The 17,497-nt window shown below is 40.9% G+C and overlaps 1 protein-coding gene across 1 annotated transcript in view; it reads left to right on the plus strand.

Annotated features, from left to right (window-relative positions):
• LOC134677788 (uncharacterized) overlaps positions 1–17,497 on the plus strand; it is an 87,264-nt gene that overhangs the window by 22,349 nt on the left and 47,418 nt on the right. The window contains exons 13-22 of the mRNA XM_063536215.1: positions 3,372–3,515; positions 4,488–4,623; positions 5,036–5,131; positions 6,208–6,318; positions 8,366–8,455; positions 9,175–9,352; positions 10,244–10,407; positions 11,231–11,444; positions 14,559–14,723; positions 15,754–15,941. Of these exons, the coding sequence (XP_063392285.1) occupies positions 3,372–3,515; positions 4,488–4,623; positions 5,036–5,131; positions 6,208–6,318; positions 8,366–8,455; positions 9,175–9,352; positions 10,244–10,407; positions 11,231–11,444; positions 14,559–14,723; positions 15,754–15,941 (1,486 nt within the window). The remainder of the gene's footprint in view (positions 1–3,371; positions 3,516–4,487; positions 4,624–5,035; positions 5,132–6,207; positions 6,319–8,365; positions 8,456–9,174; positions 9,353–10,243; positions 10,408–11,230; positions 11,445–14,558; positions 14,724–15,753; positions 15,942–17,497) is intronic.

The following is a 17,497-nucleotide window of genomic DNA, read 5'->3' on the forward strand; positions in this document are numbered from 1 at the left end:
TTTTTGTTTTGAACTTGTCATCGCTCTTATATTAGTCTTAGACAAGCTAATACGCACTTTAGTAAGTTTAGTCTTATTACCTAGTCTTATATATGTATATTAGAGCATTTTATAATACCATTATAAGCCTCTCGCTCTTACAATAACATTTACTAAATCTCATTGAACTTGAGAGTACCTGGTCTTATATCCACATTCTCTAAGTTCATTTGATCTTATAATAGACTTTCTAAATGCTATTATAAGAATGTAAGACTAATATCAACATGGCATAATACTATTATGAGCCTCTCGCTCTTACAATAACATTTACTAAGTCTCATTGAACTTGAGAGTACTTGGTCTTATATCCACATTCTCTAAGTTCATTTGATCTTATATTAGACTTTCTAAATGCTATTATAAGAATGTAAGGCTAATATCAACATAGCATAATACTATTATAAGCCTCTTGCTCTTACAACAACATTTACGAAGTCTCATTGAACTTGAGAGTACGTGGTCTTATATCCACATTCTCTAAGTTCATTTGAACTTATATTAGACTTTATAAATGCTATTATAAGAATGTAAGACTAATATCAACATAGCATAATACTATTATAAGCCTCTTGCTCTTACAACAACATTTACGAAGTCTCATTGAACTTGAGAGTACGTGGTCTTATATCCACATTCTCTAAGTTCATTTGAACTTATATTAGACTTTATAAATGCTATTATAAGAATGTAAGACTAATATCAACATAGCATAATACTATTATAAGCCTCTTGCTCTTACAACAACATTTACGAAGTCTCATTGAACTTGAGAGTACGTGGTCTTATATCCACATTCTCTTAGTTCATTTGATCTTATATTAGACTTTCTAAATGCTATTATAAGAATGTAAGACTAATATCAACATAGCATAATACTATTATAAGCCTCTTGCTCTTACAACAACATTTACGAAGTCTCATTGAACTTGAGAGTACCTGGTCTTATATCCTCATTCTCTTAGTTCATTTGATTTTATATTAGATTTCTAAATGCTATTGTAAGAATGTAAGACTAATATTAACATAGCATAAGAACACTGTAAGTACGTACTTTTCTGATCTTACTAAAGCTATAATAAGATCAACAGCAGCACTTTAGTAAGATATTAGAGTGATATAAGATCAAGACACTTATATCACAATAGAGAAGATCAATATCAGATGGTTTGATCTTAAATCGTTTTTGGGAACACTATTGTTAGTATAAGTAATTCAACATGGCCACATCATTTGTATTCAGAATGCTTAAAATACTCTAATAGTGCGCTTGAAAAATGCACCTACATCAATGGCTGACTATCAATACAAAATAAAGAAATAAAATAATTATAAAAATATTCAAATACCATATTTGAGTAGGCGCATAAAGTTTGAAGTGTAAAACAGGGTCTACTTTACAATAAATAATATTTTCCCATGTGAATACTTACCCTGAAACATAAACAGACGATGATAAACAGCACGTTATTATATTTAAACATAATTCATAAAAAGTATGATAAACACTTACACTAATATGTTTTTGTCACGTTGCAGTTAATTTCACCCGTATATTTATACTTCACAAATAGAATGTTTCAAACCAAAATAAGCTTATTTAGGCTTACAAGATTCTAACGTTCGACCAATATAAGCCTATGTAGGCTTACAAGATACTTACGTTCGACCAATATAAGCCTATGTAGTATGTAGGCTTACAAGATACTTACGTTCGACCAATATAAGCCTAGTAGTATGTAGGCTTACAAGATACTTACGTTCGACCAATATAAGCCTATGTAGGCTTACAAGATACTTACGTAAAAGCGATATTAGCCTAAAGCAGCTTAATATAGTTTTGAAAAAGATTACTGTGAATGCAAACAACATTCAATTAGACTGATATTAGAACGATATTAAAATAAATACGCTTATGCTTTGTGCCCAAACCCGGGCTTATACGATGATATAAAATCAATATAAGAGCGACAAAATTGTAGTCTAGAGACTGTTGTTAGCGTGATTTTGCTAGTTGGGAAGCCCACTGTCCTTAGAGGAAAACGTAAGCTCTTATAGGAACACTAGTGCGTCTGTCTGTCTGTCCGTCTGTCACAGCCTATTTTCTCGGAAACTACTGGACCAATTAAGTCGAAATTTGGTATACATATGTAAATTCGTGACCCAAAGATGGACATATTTTTATATAATTTTAAAATACATAGGTTCGAAGTTATTTAAGAAAATAGCCAAAAAATGACCATTCCCCCCCTTTAATTCCGAAACTACTGGGTCTAACATTTTGAAAAAAATACTCAAAATAGTTCTTTACCTATAGATGACAGGAAAACCTATTAGAAATGTGCAGTCAAGCGTGAGTCGGACTTATGTACGGAACCCTAGAAACGCGAGTCCTAATCACACTTGGCCGGTTTTTTAATTTCGTGACGCGACGACAACCAAGCCGCATACAGCCAATAATAATAATATTATTATTATAGGCTGTATGCGGCTATTATAGACTATATTATAGTCCATTTTAGCAATTTGTTACGTTCGAAATTCAAATTCGTACAGAGCGGCGCGGTGGTCGATATGGGACCGGGAGTTCTCCCGGTTGTGTCTGTTCATACATTACATACATACATACGGTATTTTTACCCTGTTGAGCCAAATGAATATTTTTGAAAAAAATATATGTTATAGAACATTAATTTATACATAAAATACCCAAAATTGGTGGGTGTCCCTATTTCGGAAATATAAAAAAAAAAAATTTGAAAAATTAAAAGTGAAAATATTACTAGTTATAAGGATATTTGAAACTCCATTTTTTTTTAATAATTCATCTAGATTACTTACATAATGTGTATAAGTTACAAAAAAATCGGTTCGGTAGTTTAGATAAAAAAAAATGAAAACCAAATTTCCTTTTTTTTAATTTTCTCAAAAACCTGCAGCATTTTAGGGTTCTTTTTTTGGTGAAATAGCATCTTACATCTGGCCTAATAAATTGGCAAAACGGCAATCAATTTGGCTTCTGGGGCCGATGCCCCATACAAACACGGCTAGACCCTTTAAGTTGACGAAAAACGAATGGGACAACCCAAGTCCATAGATACCACAGAAACGGCTTTGGACACAGTGGCATGGCGTTCTTTGGTGTCGGAGGCCAAGCTCCATTTCAGGTCGTTGGCTCGTTGCACCACAGCAGTAAGTAGGTAAATAAGTAAGTAAGCCGCATTGGCTTATACAGCCACGAGAGACGTTTTTTCTTACAGACGCTGCATAAATCATCTATCAAGATGTTTAAGGCCCGATGATGATTTACCGTAATATTTCCCACGTTGCAGGGACGACATGGTCATCCGACCCAAATCGGACACAGTCCTGCACAGTCTGGTGGATGTGGCCAACAAGTGCTTCCCCACGCAGTACGAGCAGCTGGACGCTGAGAAGTGGATCCTGCGAGCCACCAGGCATATGGCTAGTTACAGGTACCGTTTGTGCTCTTCAGCCTGTGGCGTCTCCTCGAGCTGTCACTGCCAACGTAGTGTCATTAATAAATAAATATTATAGGACACGTTTACACAAATTGACTAAGCCCCACGGTAAGCTCAAGAAGGCTTGTGTTGTGGGTACTCAGACAACGATATATATAAATAGTTAAATATATAGAAAACAACCATGACTCAGGAACAAATATCTGTATCATCCTACAAATAAATGCCCTTACCAGGATTCGAACCCGGGACCATCGGCTTCATAGGCAGGGTCACTACCCACTAGGCCAGACCGGTCGTCAAACACTAATAGCGTGGGAGCTTGAACGCAATTAGTAAGAGACCTACATCGCGCTTACGGGTTTTAAATGTCAGTTGCTATATATGTAACCGACCAACTCTCCGTGGACTTCGGTCCCCAGGCATAACACCCGCCTGGAGAGAGTACTCTTTATTGCGTCTCTATACCTCCTACAAACCTATTCCATGCCGCGTGACGTGATGTTTCAATCCGGAGGTCGTGGGTTCAAACCCCGGCTCGTACCAATGAGTTTTTCGGAACTTATGTACGAAATATCATTTGATATTTACCAGTCGCTTTTCGGTGAAGGAAAACTTCGTGAGGAAACCGGACGAATCCCAATAAGACCTAGTTTCCCCTCCGGGTTGGAAGGTCAGATGGCAGTCGCTTTCGTAAAAACTAGTGCGTCTCGTGCGTCCGATCGAAGTATTTAGAAGATGTCGCCATCATAGCTTGCCCTTTCAATTCCTGAAAATTTTTTTTTTTTTTTTAAATTAGTTTTTTTTTAATGGAATATTATGCCCTGGATGCCAGTCCTTTAAGCCGAATCTCATGCAAACCTGTGAAAGATTTATGTTTTTTTTTTAGGTTTTTGTTTTGTAGGTGGTTTTAATTTTATATTTATTTTTATTGTAAGTTTGTAATCAAATTGTTATTTTCCGCAGATATAAGACGTTCAAGGTGTACACGGCAATTCCGTGCTGCCTAGTCGCCCTGGCGATGTTGCGTCGTATCCGAGCCCGAGCGTGGAATGAAGATATCCTTGATGAGACGCTAGACCTTGGTTATAATGTGTATCGGGTGAGCTTCCTCTCTCTCTCTCTCTTTCTCTCCCTCTTCCCCCCTCTCTGTCTTTCTGTCTATGTCTGTCTCTATTGCTCGATATGCTACGGCGCGTCCGCGCGCAAGCATATTGCAGGAGAATAAAACTGTTAGAACGCCATTTGACTTTGATCATTATTCTTTCACTGATATATGTGTTAACTTGTTAAATATTAATATTAACGCCATATATCCCTTTAAGTGACTACAGGGGACATAATTTACCATGACAGTAACTCTCTATTTCAAATTCTCTTTACGATGCAGATAGACGAAGATCGAGAGGCCTGGAGAGCAGTGGTAGGAAGAATAACCCATAGGAGTAACGTCCCTCAGACATGAGGTCACGACCACGAATATAATGTTAATATTTACTGAATGATGCCTACAGGAGTCGTTACTGCCCCGCGGTGGACCGATCAGACGCCTGGTGCTCGGTGAGATGGCGGAAAGTTTTCAGATCAGAGACAAGGAATACACGCACAAGGTTTGTTCTATCTCTTCTTCTCTTACTAAACTTTAATAAACTGTATAAAGATAATTACTATTACAGACAGATAAGGCAAAGTAGAAGTTCTCACGGTTCAAAATCAAATGTCAAAATCATTTATTTCGTTAAATAGTATGTCAAGTCTAGATATGTATGTATGTACCTGTGACTGGAAGCCCCGCTCCTCCACGTTTAAGGCCGAGCCACACCGGCTTGCGTGTGCGTGACGTGCGCGTGTGCGTGCGCTAAAATGTTGGAGCCGCACACGCACACATCACGCAAGCGGTGTGCCGTCTCTCATAAGGATCTGTATACTACAACGCCGCACGCGCACGTGCACGTCACGCACACGCAGCCTGTGTGCACAGGCCTTTATATACTTATCTTTATTTGAGTGATGCACACTCTCAAATAATATTAATTTGAGTCTACATCCAGAAAGTTTACCGTTGTTATATTTTTACGCACTGAGGACGCTTTTTAGGGTTCCGTACACAAAGGGTTAAAACGGTATCGTCTTGGGTCGTCCCATTCGTTTTTCGTCAAGTTCTTAAATTAGTCCTATTCTGATTTCGTCACTCATTCTACATGGAAAGCCACCGACGATTGTGACGAATGTAGCATGAGTGACGAAAGCAGAATAGGACTAATTTAAGAACTTGACGAAAAACGAATGGGACGACCCAAGACGATACCGTTAAAACGGGGCCCCTATTACTAAGACTCCACTGTCGGTCCGTCTGTCTGTCACCAGGCTGTACGTATCTAGCCCGCTCCACACTCGTGCGCGAATCGCGGCGCGAAGCCGCGAACGCGAGTCTGGAGTCGATTTCGTATATCAGCGAACTAGACTCCACACTCGCGTTCGCGGCTTCGCCCGCGATTCACGCGCATAGTCTGGAGGGCGCTTCTCACGAACAGTTGAATATTTCACAGATGTAGGTATTTCTGTTGCCGCTATAACGACAAATACTAAAGAAGTACGGAACCCTCGATCGGCGAGTCCGACTCGCACTTGTTCAGTTTTTAACGTAGTGCCAGTTTAAATACTACGTGTATTTTAATTCCGTCAGGAACAAGGCATCGCAGTGTGGGGTAAGCTGATATCGAACAACCCGAGAGTGTTTGATCTCTGCCGAGGCCTGGACGAGTTCTTCAGAACTGCTGACTCTGGGATACTCCAGGTGACTACTTTGAAAATAAATTCCTACTCCAAAGTCGGGTTAGGGTATTTGACTTTATTTAATAGTTATTTAATAGTTTAACCGCTCGTGCTAATATTGATACCCGAGCAAGCGAAAGATTCCAAAATTGAAACACGCGCGTAGCAAGTGGTTCGAAAAATGGAATCTTGAGCGTTGCGAGGGTTTCAAAGCACGAGGGTTAAATAAAATTTGCCCCCGAGTGAAACACAAAATTTGTCACCACACCAACCCGAAGCAAATATTAAATGTAAAATATCAAACAAAATTAAATCCAAATGAATGTTATTAAATATTTATCATCCAAAATCATCATTTAAAAGTCAATTCTACCAGCAAACATTAGAAAACAACTCAAAATTTGCATTTGATTACATTGCCTCACATGTGGATAAAATGCAACTTTGCTATTCGTTTTCGAAGTGCAAAGTAAGCCTTTCCGAGCTGGTGTGGTGAAAAATATAGTACATTACTTTAGAGGAACGAAAGAAACGAAGGTTTGCAGGCTAAGTAGATACAAATATTATTGGATAAGGATACGCGGCCGGCAACTCCCTTTCTCGCCGAGATTTGTATAATGCTTTTCTCAAATTGCAATGAAATATCCATAGGCTAAGGTGGCAATCGATATTAGCTAAAGTTCGTTTTTTTAGCATTAGAAAGAACTTGCAAGAAGGTAAGCGATCTTGACATGTCTTTTAATTGAAAAACGCTGTTTAAAAATCCGAAACTATTACTTATGAAAGCAGAAGAATATAAATGATCGTATTGGATTTGTCGTAGTCAGATCGTATAATCCGCCGTATTACATAACGGCTAGCCGTTTTCAAAAACAGGGGCGTTTTGAAATGCGGCGGTTCGACGATTAGCCGGATTGTCACTGCGATACGTTCTTCAATAAGGCGGCCCACGTTTAGCCGCATCGTACATTGTAGAGTGACCAGTTCTTTCGGTCGCCTACGTAACCGGAGTTTGACAATGTTTGCAATTTAATTTATTTCTACCATGGTCCCACCGCACTACATGTGTTTCTTTTCCAAAACATTTCCTTCACAACTTAAATAGACGGAGCCCCGCAAGCGGGGCTCCTATTTCCGGGCGGTTTGCCCTTCGGGCATCTGAAGTTACCTAACGAACCTAACCTAATTACCTACCTACGCTTTTTTCCCCAAAGTGTAATGTTTTCACGGACGTCTCACTTAATCAATAGGTAGGTAGGTTAGGTTCGTTAGGTAGCTTCAGATGCCCGAAGGGCAAACCGCTCAGAAATAGGAGCCCCGCGAAGCGGGGCTCCGTCTAGTTAAGTTGCGAAAGGAATTTTTTTTTTGAAAAGAAACAGTCCGACAAGCTCCAGATTTGATGGACACCCCAGCGTTTGTCAGGCAGCGCCACGAGTGTTAAAAATGGGAACTAAAAACTGTCAAAGCGGCGGCTATTGACTCGCTGTATTACATTACGGCTAGCCGTGTTGAAGAACGTATGGCGCCGAATACATTCCGGCGGATTCTCATTCAGCCGCATTCAATACGGCTAATCGTTAAACCGCCGCATTTCAAAACGCCCCTGTTTTTGAAAACGGCTAGCCGTAATGTAATACGGCGGATTATACGATCCGACTGCGACAGATTCATAATTGTTACATATTTGCCGTAACTTATTTTTAAAAAGAGTTTTTCAATTAAAAGACACATCAAGATTGTTTTACCTTATTTCTAATGCTAAAAAAACGAATTATTATAGCTGATCGAGAAAAAAATGTAATTTAGCGCTACACAAGTACCAGGGGCTCATGAGTTACGAGAAGGTGTCGTTGACCGACCTGCCGGGCCCCGACGGCCGGGGCATATCCGTGCTCCCAGATATTATTGCCTTAAATATAGTTTGTTAAAGGACTGTCTCATTTATAGAGAAAATCAAACTATCTTTGTCTCACACAAGTACTAGCACCCAAAAGAAAAGGATTAGTATAGTTTTTTTGTTCTTATTTACTGACTTTGGTTTGACCAATTACTTATATATTTATTGTCAGATACCCGGAGCCCTGGAGACGGCGATCTGGAACGAAGGTGGCATGTATTATCTGTACCACCCGTGGCCCGCCGACCGGTATGGAAACAGGGTTTGTATCACCACAGAATAAATAATAGTACTCGGTACAGAAGATTCACTCTCTAACAAAACGCGTCTGTTACGATCAGCACAGATATGGCCGCTAGGCGGCGACAGCGCCACGCGCGGCTTATGGCTCTCTCCAAAATTGGTGTGGAATGGATGTACGCCACGCCTGGTATCACGGCTTGTCAAAACAATATGCCTTTCAGTTCTCATGTTCGTAATGTCCTGCGCTGATGGCCTAGCAATAAGGGTGTGCGACTTTCAATCCGGAAATCGCGGGATCAAACCCCGGCTCGTACCAATGAGTTTTTTGGAACTTATCTAAGAAATATTATTTGATATTTACCTACTAGCCGCTTTTCGGTGAAGGAAAACATCGTGAGGAAACCGGACTAATCCCCCGATAAGGCCTTGTTTACCCTCTGGGTTGAAAGGTCAGATGGCAGTCGCTTTCGTAAAAACTATAGTGCCTACGCCAATTCTTGGGATTAGTTCTCAAGCGGACCCCAGGCTTCCGTGAGCCGTGGCAAAATGCCGGGATAATGCGACGAAGAAGATGCTCGTAAAGTACTGCACCTATATTGACCTCACTTATGCTTGGACCAATAAATTGCCCCGGATAAAATAAAATGTGTGTCCGAGAGATATTAGGCTATGCGAGGAAATTTAACCACTGAAATTTCACGTTGTAAATATGAATTTGATAATATGCTGCTTATGCAGGTGAGCCTTCAAGGCGGCGGTAAGGCATGCCTCCTCTGCTTCAAGCGGATCAGCGGCCTCTGCGACCATTTCCTGGCCGCCACCCGCGACCTTCGCCGGAAGCCGTTCAGCATCAGCGCCGTGAGCGTCACGGAGCGCCCCGGGGGACCGCTTCCTGAACCCATCAATAACTTGAAACGTAAGTCTATTCATCAGCCAGAGGACGTCCACTGCTGGACATAGGCCTCCAAAGCGTGCCACAATGACCGGTGCGGCACCCGCATCCAGCGGACTCCCGCGACCTTTACCAGGTCATTAGAACCGTTCCGCCCCAATGGCCATCGGTTCTACGGGCAATGTGGTGAGCCTTCAAGGAGGCAAGGCGTGTCTCCTCTGCTTCAAGCGGCCCAGCGGCCTCTGCGACCATTTCCAGGCTGCTACCCGCGACCTTCGCCGGAAGCCGTTCAGCATCAGTGCCGTCAGCGTCACGGAGCGTCCTGGCGGACCGCTTCCTGAACCCATCAATAATCTCAAACGTAAGACAAATATCAAAGAGAGTGTATAAGGGAGAAGTGGAACTTGGAGTTGGAAGGGGTAGACCTCGGCGGACTTTCTAAGATCAGATCGGGAAAATCCAAAAGAAAGGCCAGGTCAAGAGCACCCTAAACCGGCGAGCGTGTATGAGGAATGTTATGAAAGTGAAGGAAGCGAAAGAAGTACTTATGTCAGGATCATAGCAAAATATCTTCTGGGAACTAGGCGTGATTATATGTTTGTAATGTTTGTAAGTGAGGATGACGCATTCCTGTTATCCCTCATTAGGGACATAGGGCTCGCAGAAACCTCCATTTGTCACGATCGTTAGCGGCTACTTCCAGCTCTTTCCAGCTGAGGACAGTTCAGCCAGCCTCCTTCTCAACTGATCGCCTCTATGTAGTACAAGGCCTTTCCGACCGCCTACTGCCAGCCGACTGCTAGCGGAGACCCTGCTTGGCCAGATGGCTGTCCGGCTTCGTAGCACGTGTCCGTGAGAGAGTGAGACGCAATGACCAAGAAATCCTTAGACATAACGTCCCCTTTTTTGTTCCAGCGGTGGCCCAAAACCGCTGGGTGGTCCGCGGCAGCTTCCACGAGGGAGACGAACGGTTCCCTGAAGAACACAGGAACAAACAAGCCACTCCTATATCTATAGCTGCTATCGCTATGGCACATGTAGCGCCGATTGAAGAGTGGACCCAGGAAGAAGTTAATGAGGTAGTTTTACTTCTTACCTTATGCTTTATCTTAGTTTATCCTAAGAAGCCAGCCCATCCAGAGCCTACAGTTCACTTTTCAACCATCTCCTCCACTATGTATCATAACGCTCCGCTATTGTTATTTTCAACCATCTCCTCCACTATGTATCATAACGCTCCGCTATTGTTATGCCATTAAGGTCCCAGCTAAATTGGTTGCTCAATACTTGCGCTATGGAATGTCCAATTTAGCTAGGACTCTAAATGGCTTAACATTCCCGTGTGGTGACTGTACAGTGAGTGCTCTAAATTAAGCATCCACGTCGCCATAATTGCTGTACAGAAAAGTAGATATCTATGTTAGGGAACCATCTGTACACTCAGAATTCTCTTTTGTAAGACCATTGGGAAACATGACATCCCTCGCAATATCCCAGCACTCCCAGTCCATTCATCGTTTTTTGGGTCTTACCATCCGCTCTCCGGATGTGATGTCCGCGATCATTCATCCCTAACATTATTTTGCCTTTATTCATCCCTCCTCATTACATGCTCATACCACTAAACCAGTTTTACCACAGTTGTTTTAATAAATGTAGTGGCGGATTTGCAGTCTTTGCCGCCCTAGGCCCCAGGCCCTGTAGACGCCCCTTTCAAGGCACCCATAATATTGACTACATTTTGAGTTATTTCTTGTTACCATCAGCGAATTTTTTGTCACAATTTGCCGCCCCTAAATATCTTGCCGCCCTAGGCCCGGGCCTACTGTGCCTTAGGACAAATCCGCCACTGAATAAATGTAAAAGACCAATGAAGACAAAAATAAACATTACTTTCTTTAGACGCTGATCCGAGGTGACATACTCTACGAAAGCACAATGGAGAACCTAGAGAAGATGGGTATCAGCATGGACACCGGGCCGGCCGAGGGCGAGGGCGAGGCTGAAGAGGAGCCGGCCCCGGCGGGGACCCTGGCCGCTGCTGACGTCATGACGAGGTTCAGGATCACGGACTTTGACTGTATAGAGACGGAGGTCGAAGATGGGAAGTACGTTGGTGAGTTTCTTAGAATCTTATTCCAGTGCTTTTTCAGAAAAAATACTACTTATTTGGTTGGCGCGATGACCCAAAGTCTTGGCAAACACAAGAGTATGTCACTTTGATCGGTTCAGAGCGGTATCCCGCCAGCTTTCGCCGACGCCGAGCTCACAGAGATCGGACTCTACTCTATCTGCCCAACGGTATTTAGGATGACCAACACGGCGTCCAGTTGGTGGACCACAGTAAAGTTAAGTTTTCAGAAAAAATGGTTCCATTTTTTTTAAACCAACTTTTGGGTTATATGGACCCAGAATCACGAGTACCCCAACTAACAAATTGGTCATAAGATCTGAACCTTTTACGACTGATTAATCGTAGATGCGTCGTAAATAAGCAAGGTTTACAACGTGACGTTGTATAAATGTCATTTATACAGCACTTTAGTATTAAAGCAAATTGTGCTTAAATCATAGTTGTACAAACGTTTGTATAACATAGTAATGAAGCAATTTAGTCATTGTCGTATAAAAGTTTTAACCATGACCTTTTCCCGGATTTACAACTTCAATATGACATCTTACAGCACTTTGGTCATAGAAAAGCTTTATGAGTTACTACTGTACAACTAGTCATAACGTCAGCTGTTAAATTGCTAAAATGCCATACAACAGTCATAAACATGACCGTCTTATATAGTTCGTTTTTTTTAGCATTAGAAAAAAGGTAAACAATCTTGATGTGTCTTTTAATTGAAAAACACATTTTAAAAATAAATTACGGCAAATATGTAACAATTATGAATCTAATACGATCATTTATATTCTTTTGCTTTCATAAGTAATAGTTTTTGATTTTTAAAAAGCGTTTTTCAATAAAAAGACGTGTCAAGATCGCTTACCTTCTTGCAAGTTCTTTCTAATGCTAAAAAAAACGAACTATAGCTACTGGGTGATGATCAGGGTAATGGCGGCCGTATCGTGTCGGCTTACGAGTTATAAGTCGTAAGCTGGTGCTTTTAATTGTATATGAGTCATATAACTAATCAAAGATAAATATTCAATTAATTTATTAAATTATATATAATAAATAAACAATATTGCATGCGTATCTGATTTGTTATACTCGTATCTAGTAGATGTCGAGTTACTATACTGGAGTCAGTTATGTAACGCTGCCATACATGACCCAAAAAATTTTTATTAAGCTATGAGCTTCATCACATCTGATATTTGAGTAATTCTAAGCATTTCTAGCGTGAAGTGGGGGGGAGGGTGGGGTACAAAGACGGCCGCCATCCGTCATCTTTAAAAAAAATCTACTCTGATCCTGGTGGGTACTAGGGCAAGTTTGGTATCATTTTCGTATAAACCAAAGACGTAGAATTCATTGCTGATATTTGTTTTTTCAATTTCATAGTAATTTTACAAGAAAAACGTAAAAAGGTGAAAAATTTGGTTGGAGATTTTTGCTACGCGGAGCCGAAACTACAAAAGATAGAAAGTTGAAATTTGCACACTAGATTACATTTATAAAGTGTACAAGAGATAAGAAGCGATTTTGAGAAATTCAACCCCTAAGGGGGTTAAAAAGGGGATGAAAGTTTGTATGGGGTTCAAGTTTTATTTTAAGCTAGGAATTTGAAACTTCGTAAAATGATATATTATTAAAATACAAGAAAACTAATTTCAGCGTTTTTGAAAATTCATCCCCTAAGGTGGTGAAAAAGGAGTTGAAAGTTTGTATGGATATCAAATAAATTTTCGAACGCGGGACTTGAATCTTTGTATTTGGGGATATTATTAAAAGACAGGAAAAGTAATTTCAGCGTTTTGTAAAATTCATCCCCTAACAGGGTTAAAAAGGGGTTGAAAGTTTGAATCCATTACAAATCCGAGTAGACACACATTTCTTATTGGCTCCCAGGCTTGAAATGCTTAGAATTACTCAAGGAACATATGTGATGAAGCTCATAGCTTAATAAAAAATTTTTGGGTCAACTTTATAACTGCTTCCGCTACTAGTACTTAAAATGGTAAAAAGTATAATACTAATACTTATTACTGTTTTTCACAAATTGTTTGACCTGTTATGATACTTATGATTGAAACTGCTTCGCTGTTGCATTTCACCGACTCGTATGTCGTACAAACGTCTGCGTTATGATCACTCTACAAGCAATTGCACTTACATAGCGAGAACTTACGATACTTTTCCGACTAAAAAGTCGTTTAATATATTTTTTATGACAGCTGTAGGACTAAATGTGCTTGCTTATAACGATTGAGTGACCACTCTACGACTGTTTAGCCATAAAAACTGCGCCAAAATCGCGTTGTATAAACGTTTGTATGCCTAAAATTGCATACCAATAAGTTTTAAAAAAAACGTTTGTAAAACATATTTATGACTTATTTTTGCTAGTTGGGACTGTTGCGATAAATCGATCTAGCTCGGTCTTAGCCCTGGGAAAACTCGCATATTTGAGTATTTATATATGTTTTCCGAGCAAAGCTCGGTCTCCCAGATATATATACTCAATTGGCGCAACAATCGAGGAGTGTGATGTACCTATTTTGTATTTTTCTTATCTTTTATATTACAGTATGGTATATTTGGCTTCTTCTGTTTTGAGAGCACATCTAATAATTATGTTATGATGTTTACTGCCCCATTCTGTAGACAAATTTAATGATTAAATAGCTGTCGTCTTTAACAATCTGCCAACCATCAACCGTCACCAATCTCATGATGACGTTTCAGGATCCCTGTCGCCATCGGAAGGAGTGCTGTCGTTGCGAGAGTCTCTGACAAATTTAATGACTAAAGAGCAGTTGTTTTTAACAATCTGTCAACCAAAACCCGTCACCAATCTCATGATGTTCCAGGATCCCTGATGCCATCAGAAGGAGTGCTGTCATTGCGAGAGTCTCTGACAAATTAATGACTAAAGAGCAGTTGTTTTTAACAATCTGTCAACCAAAACCCGTCACCAATCTCATGATGTTTCAGGATCCCTGATGCCATCAGAAGGAGTGCTGTCATTGCGAGAGTCCCTGACAAATTTAATGACTAAATAGCAGTCGTTTTTAACATTCTATCAACCATCACACCAATCTCCTGATGTTTCAGGGTCCCTGTCGCCATCGGAAGGAGTGCTGTCGTTGCGAGACTCCCTGAAGAAGGTCTTCGACGAAGTGTCGCACGCGGTGTTGACCGCTCGAGGCAATTCCATGGCGTTGATGAAGGCTGATAACAAGTACTACATGTTCGATCCACATGCGTGTGATGAGAATGGTAAGTGTAGTCACAGAATAAATAATAGTACTACCGTCACAGAATAAATAATAGTACTACCGTCACAGAATAAATAATAGTACTACCGTCACAGAATAAATAATGGTACTACCGTCACAGAATAAATAATAGTACTACCGTCACAGAATAAATAATAGTACTACCGTCACAGAATAAATAATAGTACTACCGTCACAGAATAAATAATAGTACTACCGTCACAGAATAAATAATGGTACTACCGTCACAGAATAAATAATAGTACTACCGTCACAGAATAAATAATAGTACTACCGTCACAGAATAAATAATAGTACTACCGTCACAGAATAAATAATAGTACTACCGTCACAGAATAAATAATAGTACTCTCGTACAGAATAAATAATATTCCTAGGTACAGAAGATTCACTCTCTAACAAAACGCGTCTGTTACGATCAGCACAGATATGGCCGCTAGGTGGTCCAAGCGCCACGCGCGGCTTATGGCTGACCACCAAAATTGGTGTGGGATGGTTGTACGTTGTACTTGTAGCTGCTTGTTGCAAAGCGACGAAATCACGGAGTGAGCCACGCCTGCTACCGCGCAGAAAGGACTCTTCCTAAAAACCGAAGTTTGACAGCGGTTCAGGGACGAATCATGATAACCCTTTCTAATGTATGGCACTATCCTTTTCGGCTATTTAGGGTTGCCAAAATTCAAGTCTTTATCTATTCTTATCTGTGCAAGAAAAAGGACGTTAAGTGGTGCCAAAACTAATAATTGCTCGGAGCAATGCTGAGCCGAATGGAGCCGGGTTTGCCCGGAAGGAAGAGTGTCTCCCCACTGGTGTAGGCAGACAACAATAAGAGGAAAGGGGACAGCCGCTTCTCCATCCAAACGTAGTCCTCACACTAAGGAAAATATTATTTCCCACATACGGCCCTTCAAACATGTGTTCTATGTTAGAACAGTAAAACTGATATTCGATTGTCATTTTTGAAGTGTCAGCCTGGTAAAAGGTTAATGATACAATCCAATTTCCCCCAGGCTACCCGTCAGATGAGCTAACATCCGCAGCCTGCCTCGTCTGCGTGGGCAGTTCCATCGACGCACTAGTAGCCGCCATTGAGAGTAACCTGCCTTCTGGCAGTGATGATACTTTCAACATCTCGCCTGTCGAAGTTACGCAGGCTAAACTTAACATGGAGTTGGGGGCACCTGAACCCAAATTAGAGGTTAGTTTACACTCAATTTGATCAATGAAGTTTACACTCAAGATGGACTTTGAGATACCAGGAACTACGATATATGGGGTAAGCTTTACAAAAGAGTGCACGAGGTTCTGTCTACCTGTTATCTATTACGCAGGCTAAACTTAACATGGAGTTGGGGGCACCTGAACCCAAATTAGAGGTTAGTTTACACTCAATTTGATCAATGAAGTTTACACTCAAGATGGACTTTGAGATACCAGGAACTACGATATATGGGGTAAGCTTTACAAAAGAGTGCACGAGGTTCTGTCTACCTGTTATCTATTACGCAGGCTAAACTTAACATGGAGTTGGGGGCACCTGAACCCAAATTAGAGGTTAGTTTACACTCAATTTTTGAGCTTCAGACGGACTTTGAGGTACCATCAGGATCTACTATATGGGGTAAGCTTTACACAAGAGTGCACGAGGTTCTGTCTACCATTGTCATGTCATTCTGTTCTCTATGCTCTGCTCTATAAGAACAGATTGATGCTTAGAGGATATAACCAAACGGAGACGCCATGTCTGTAATTTTTGGTACAAAATAGTTGCCGATTTTTGCGGGGGAGGGGCACGTTAGATGTAACTATACGTAACGTAAAAATAGCCATGTCAGTTAATGTCAGTCCATACAATGTGTATAACCATTGGCCGCCTATTTTCGACAGAGGGGAACGCTTGTTAATGCCTACTCCTTTTGGTTATATCCTCCAAGGACTGATGCGTTGTGTAGTTAGTATTTTTATATACCACGAGCCTTTAAGACGTTATTTGTGGCCTCAAATGCGTCGGTAGTTCTACTGACGCACTGGTAGCCGCCATTGAGAGCAACCTGCCTTCTGGCAGTGATGATACCTTCAACTTATCGACTGTCGAAGTTACGCAGGCTAAACTTAACATGGAGTTGGGGGCACCTGAACCCAAATTAGAGGTCAGTTTACACTCCATTTGATCAATGAAGTTTACACTCAAGATGGACTTTGAGATACCAGGATCTACGATATATGGGGTAAGCTTTACAAAAGAGTGCACGAGGTTCTGTCTGCCTGTTATCTATTACGCAGGCTAAACTTAACATGGAGTTGGGGGCACCTGAACCCAAATTAGAGGTTAGTTTACACTCAATTTGATCAATGAAGTTTACACTCAAGATGGACTTTGAGATACCAGGATCTACGATATATGGGGTTAAGCTTTACACAAGAGTGCACGAGGTTCTGTCTGCCTGTTATCTATTACGCAGGCTAAACTTAACATGGAGTTGGGGGCACCTGAACCCAAATTAGAGGTTGGTTTACACTAAATTTTTGAGCTTCAGACGGACTTTGAGGTACCTACCAGGATCTACTTATACATGGTGGCCAAAAAATAAGTGCATTCTCGTTACCAGGGTGGTTTTGGGATTATACTTACTGGGCAACTTTTACTATGGGATCAACCCCGAAATCGCGAAATAAAAATTTAGGGGAGAAACGAGCTCTCACTGCAAAGCCTTTTGATTCGAGCTTTAGGGCTCATCTAGACGATGCAAGAAC

Source organism: Cydia fagiglandana, chromosome 27 (assembly GCF_963556715.1).
Source record: "Cydia fagiglandana chromosome 27, ilCydFagi1.1, whole genome shotgun sequence".
NCBI lineage: Eukaryota > Metazoa > Arthropoda > Insecta > Lepidoptera > Tortricidae > Cydia > Cydia fagiglandana.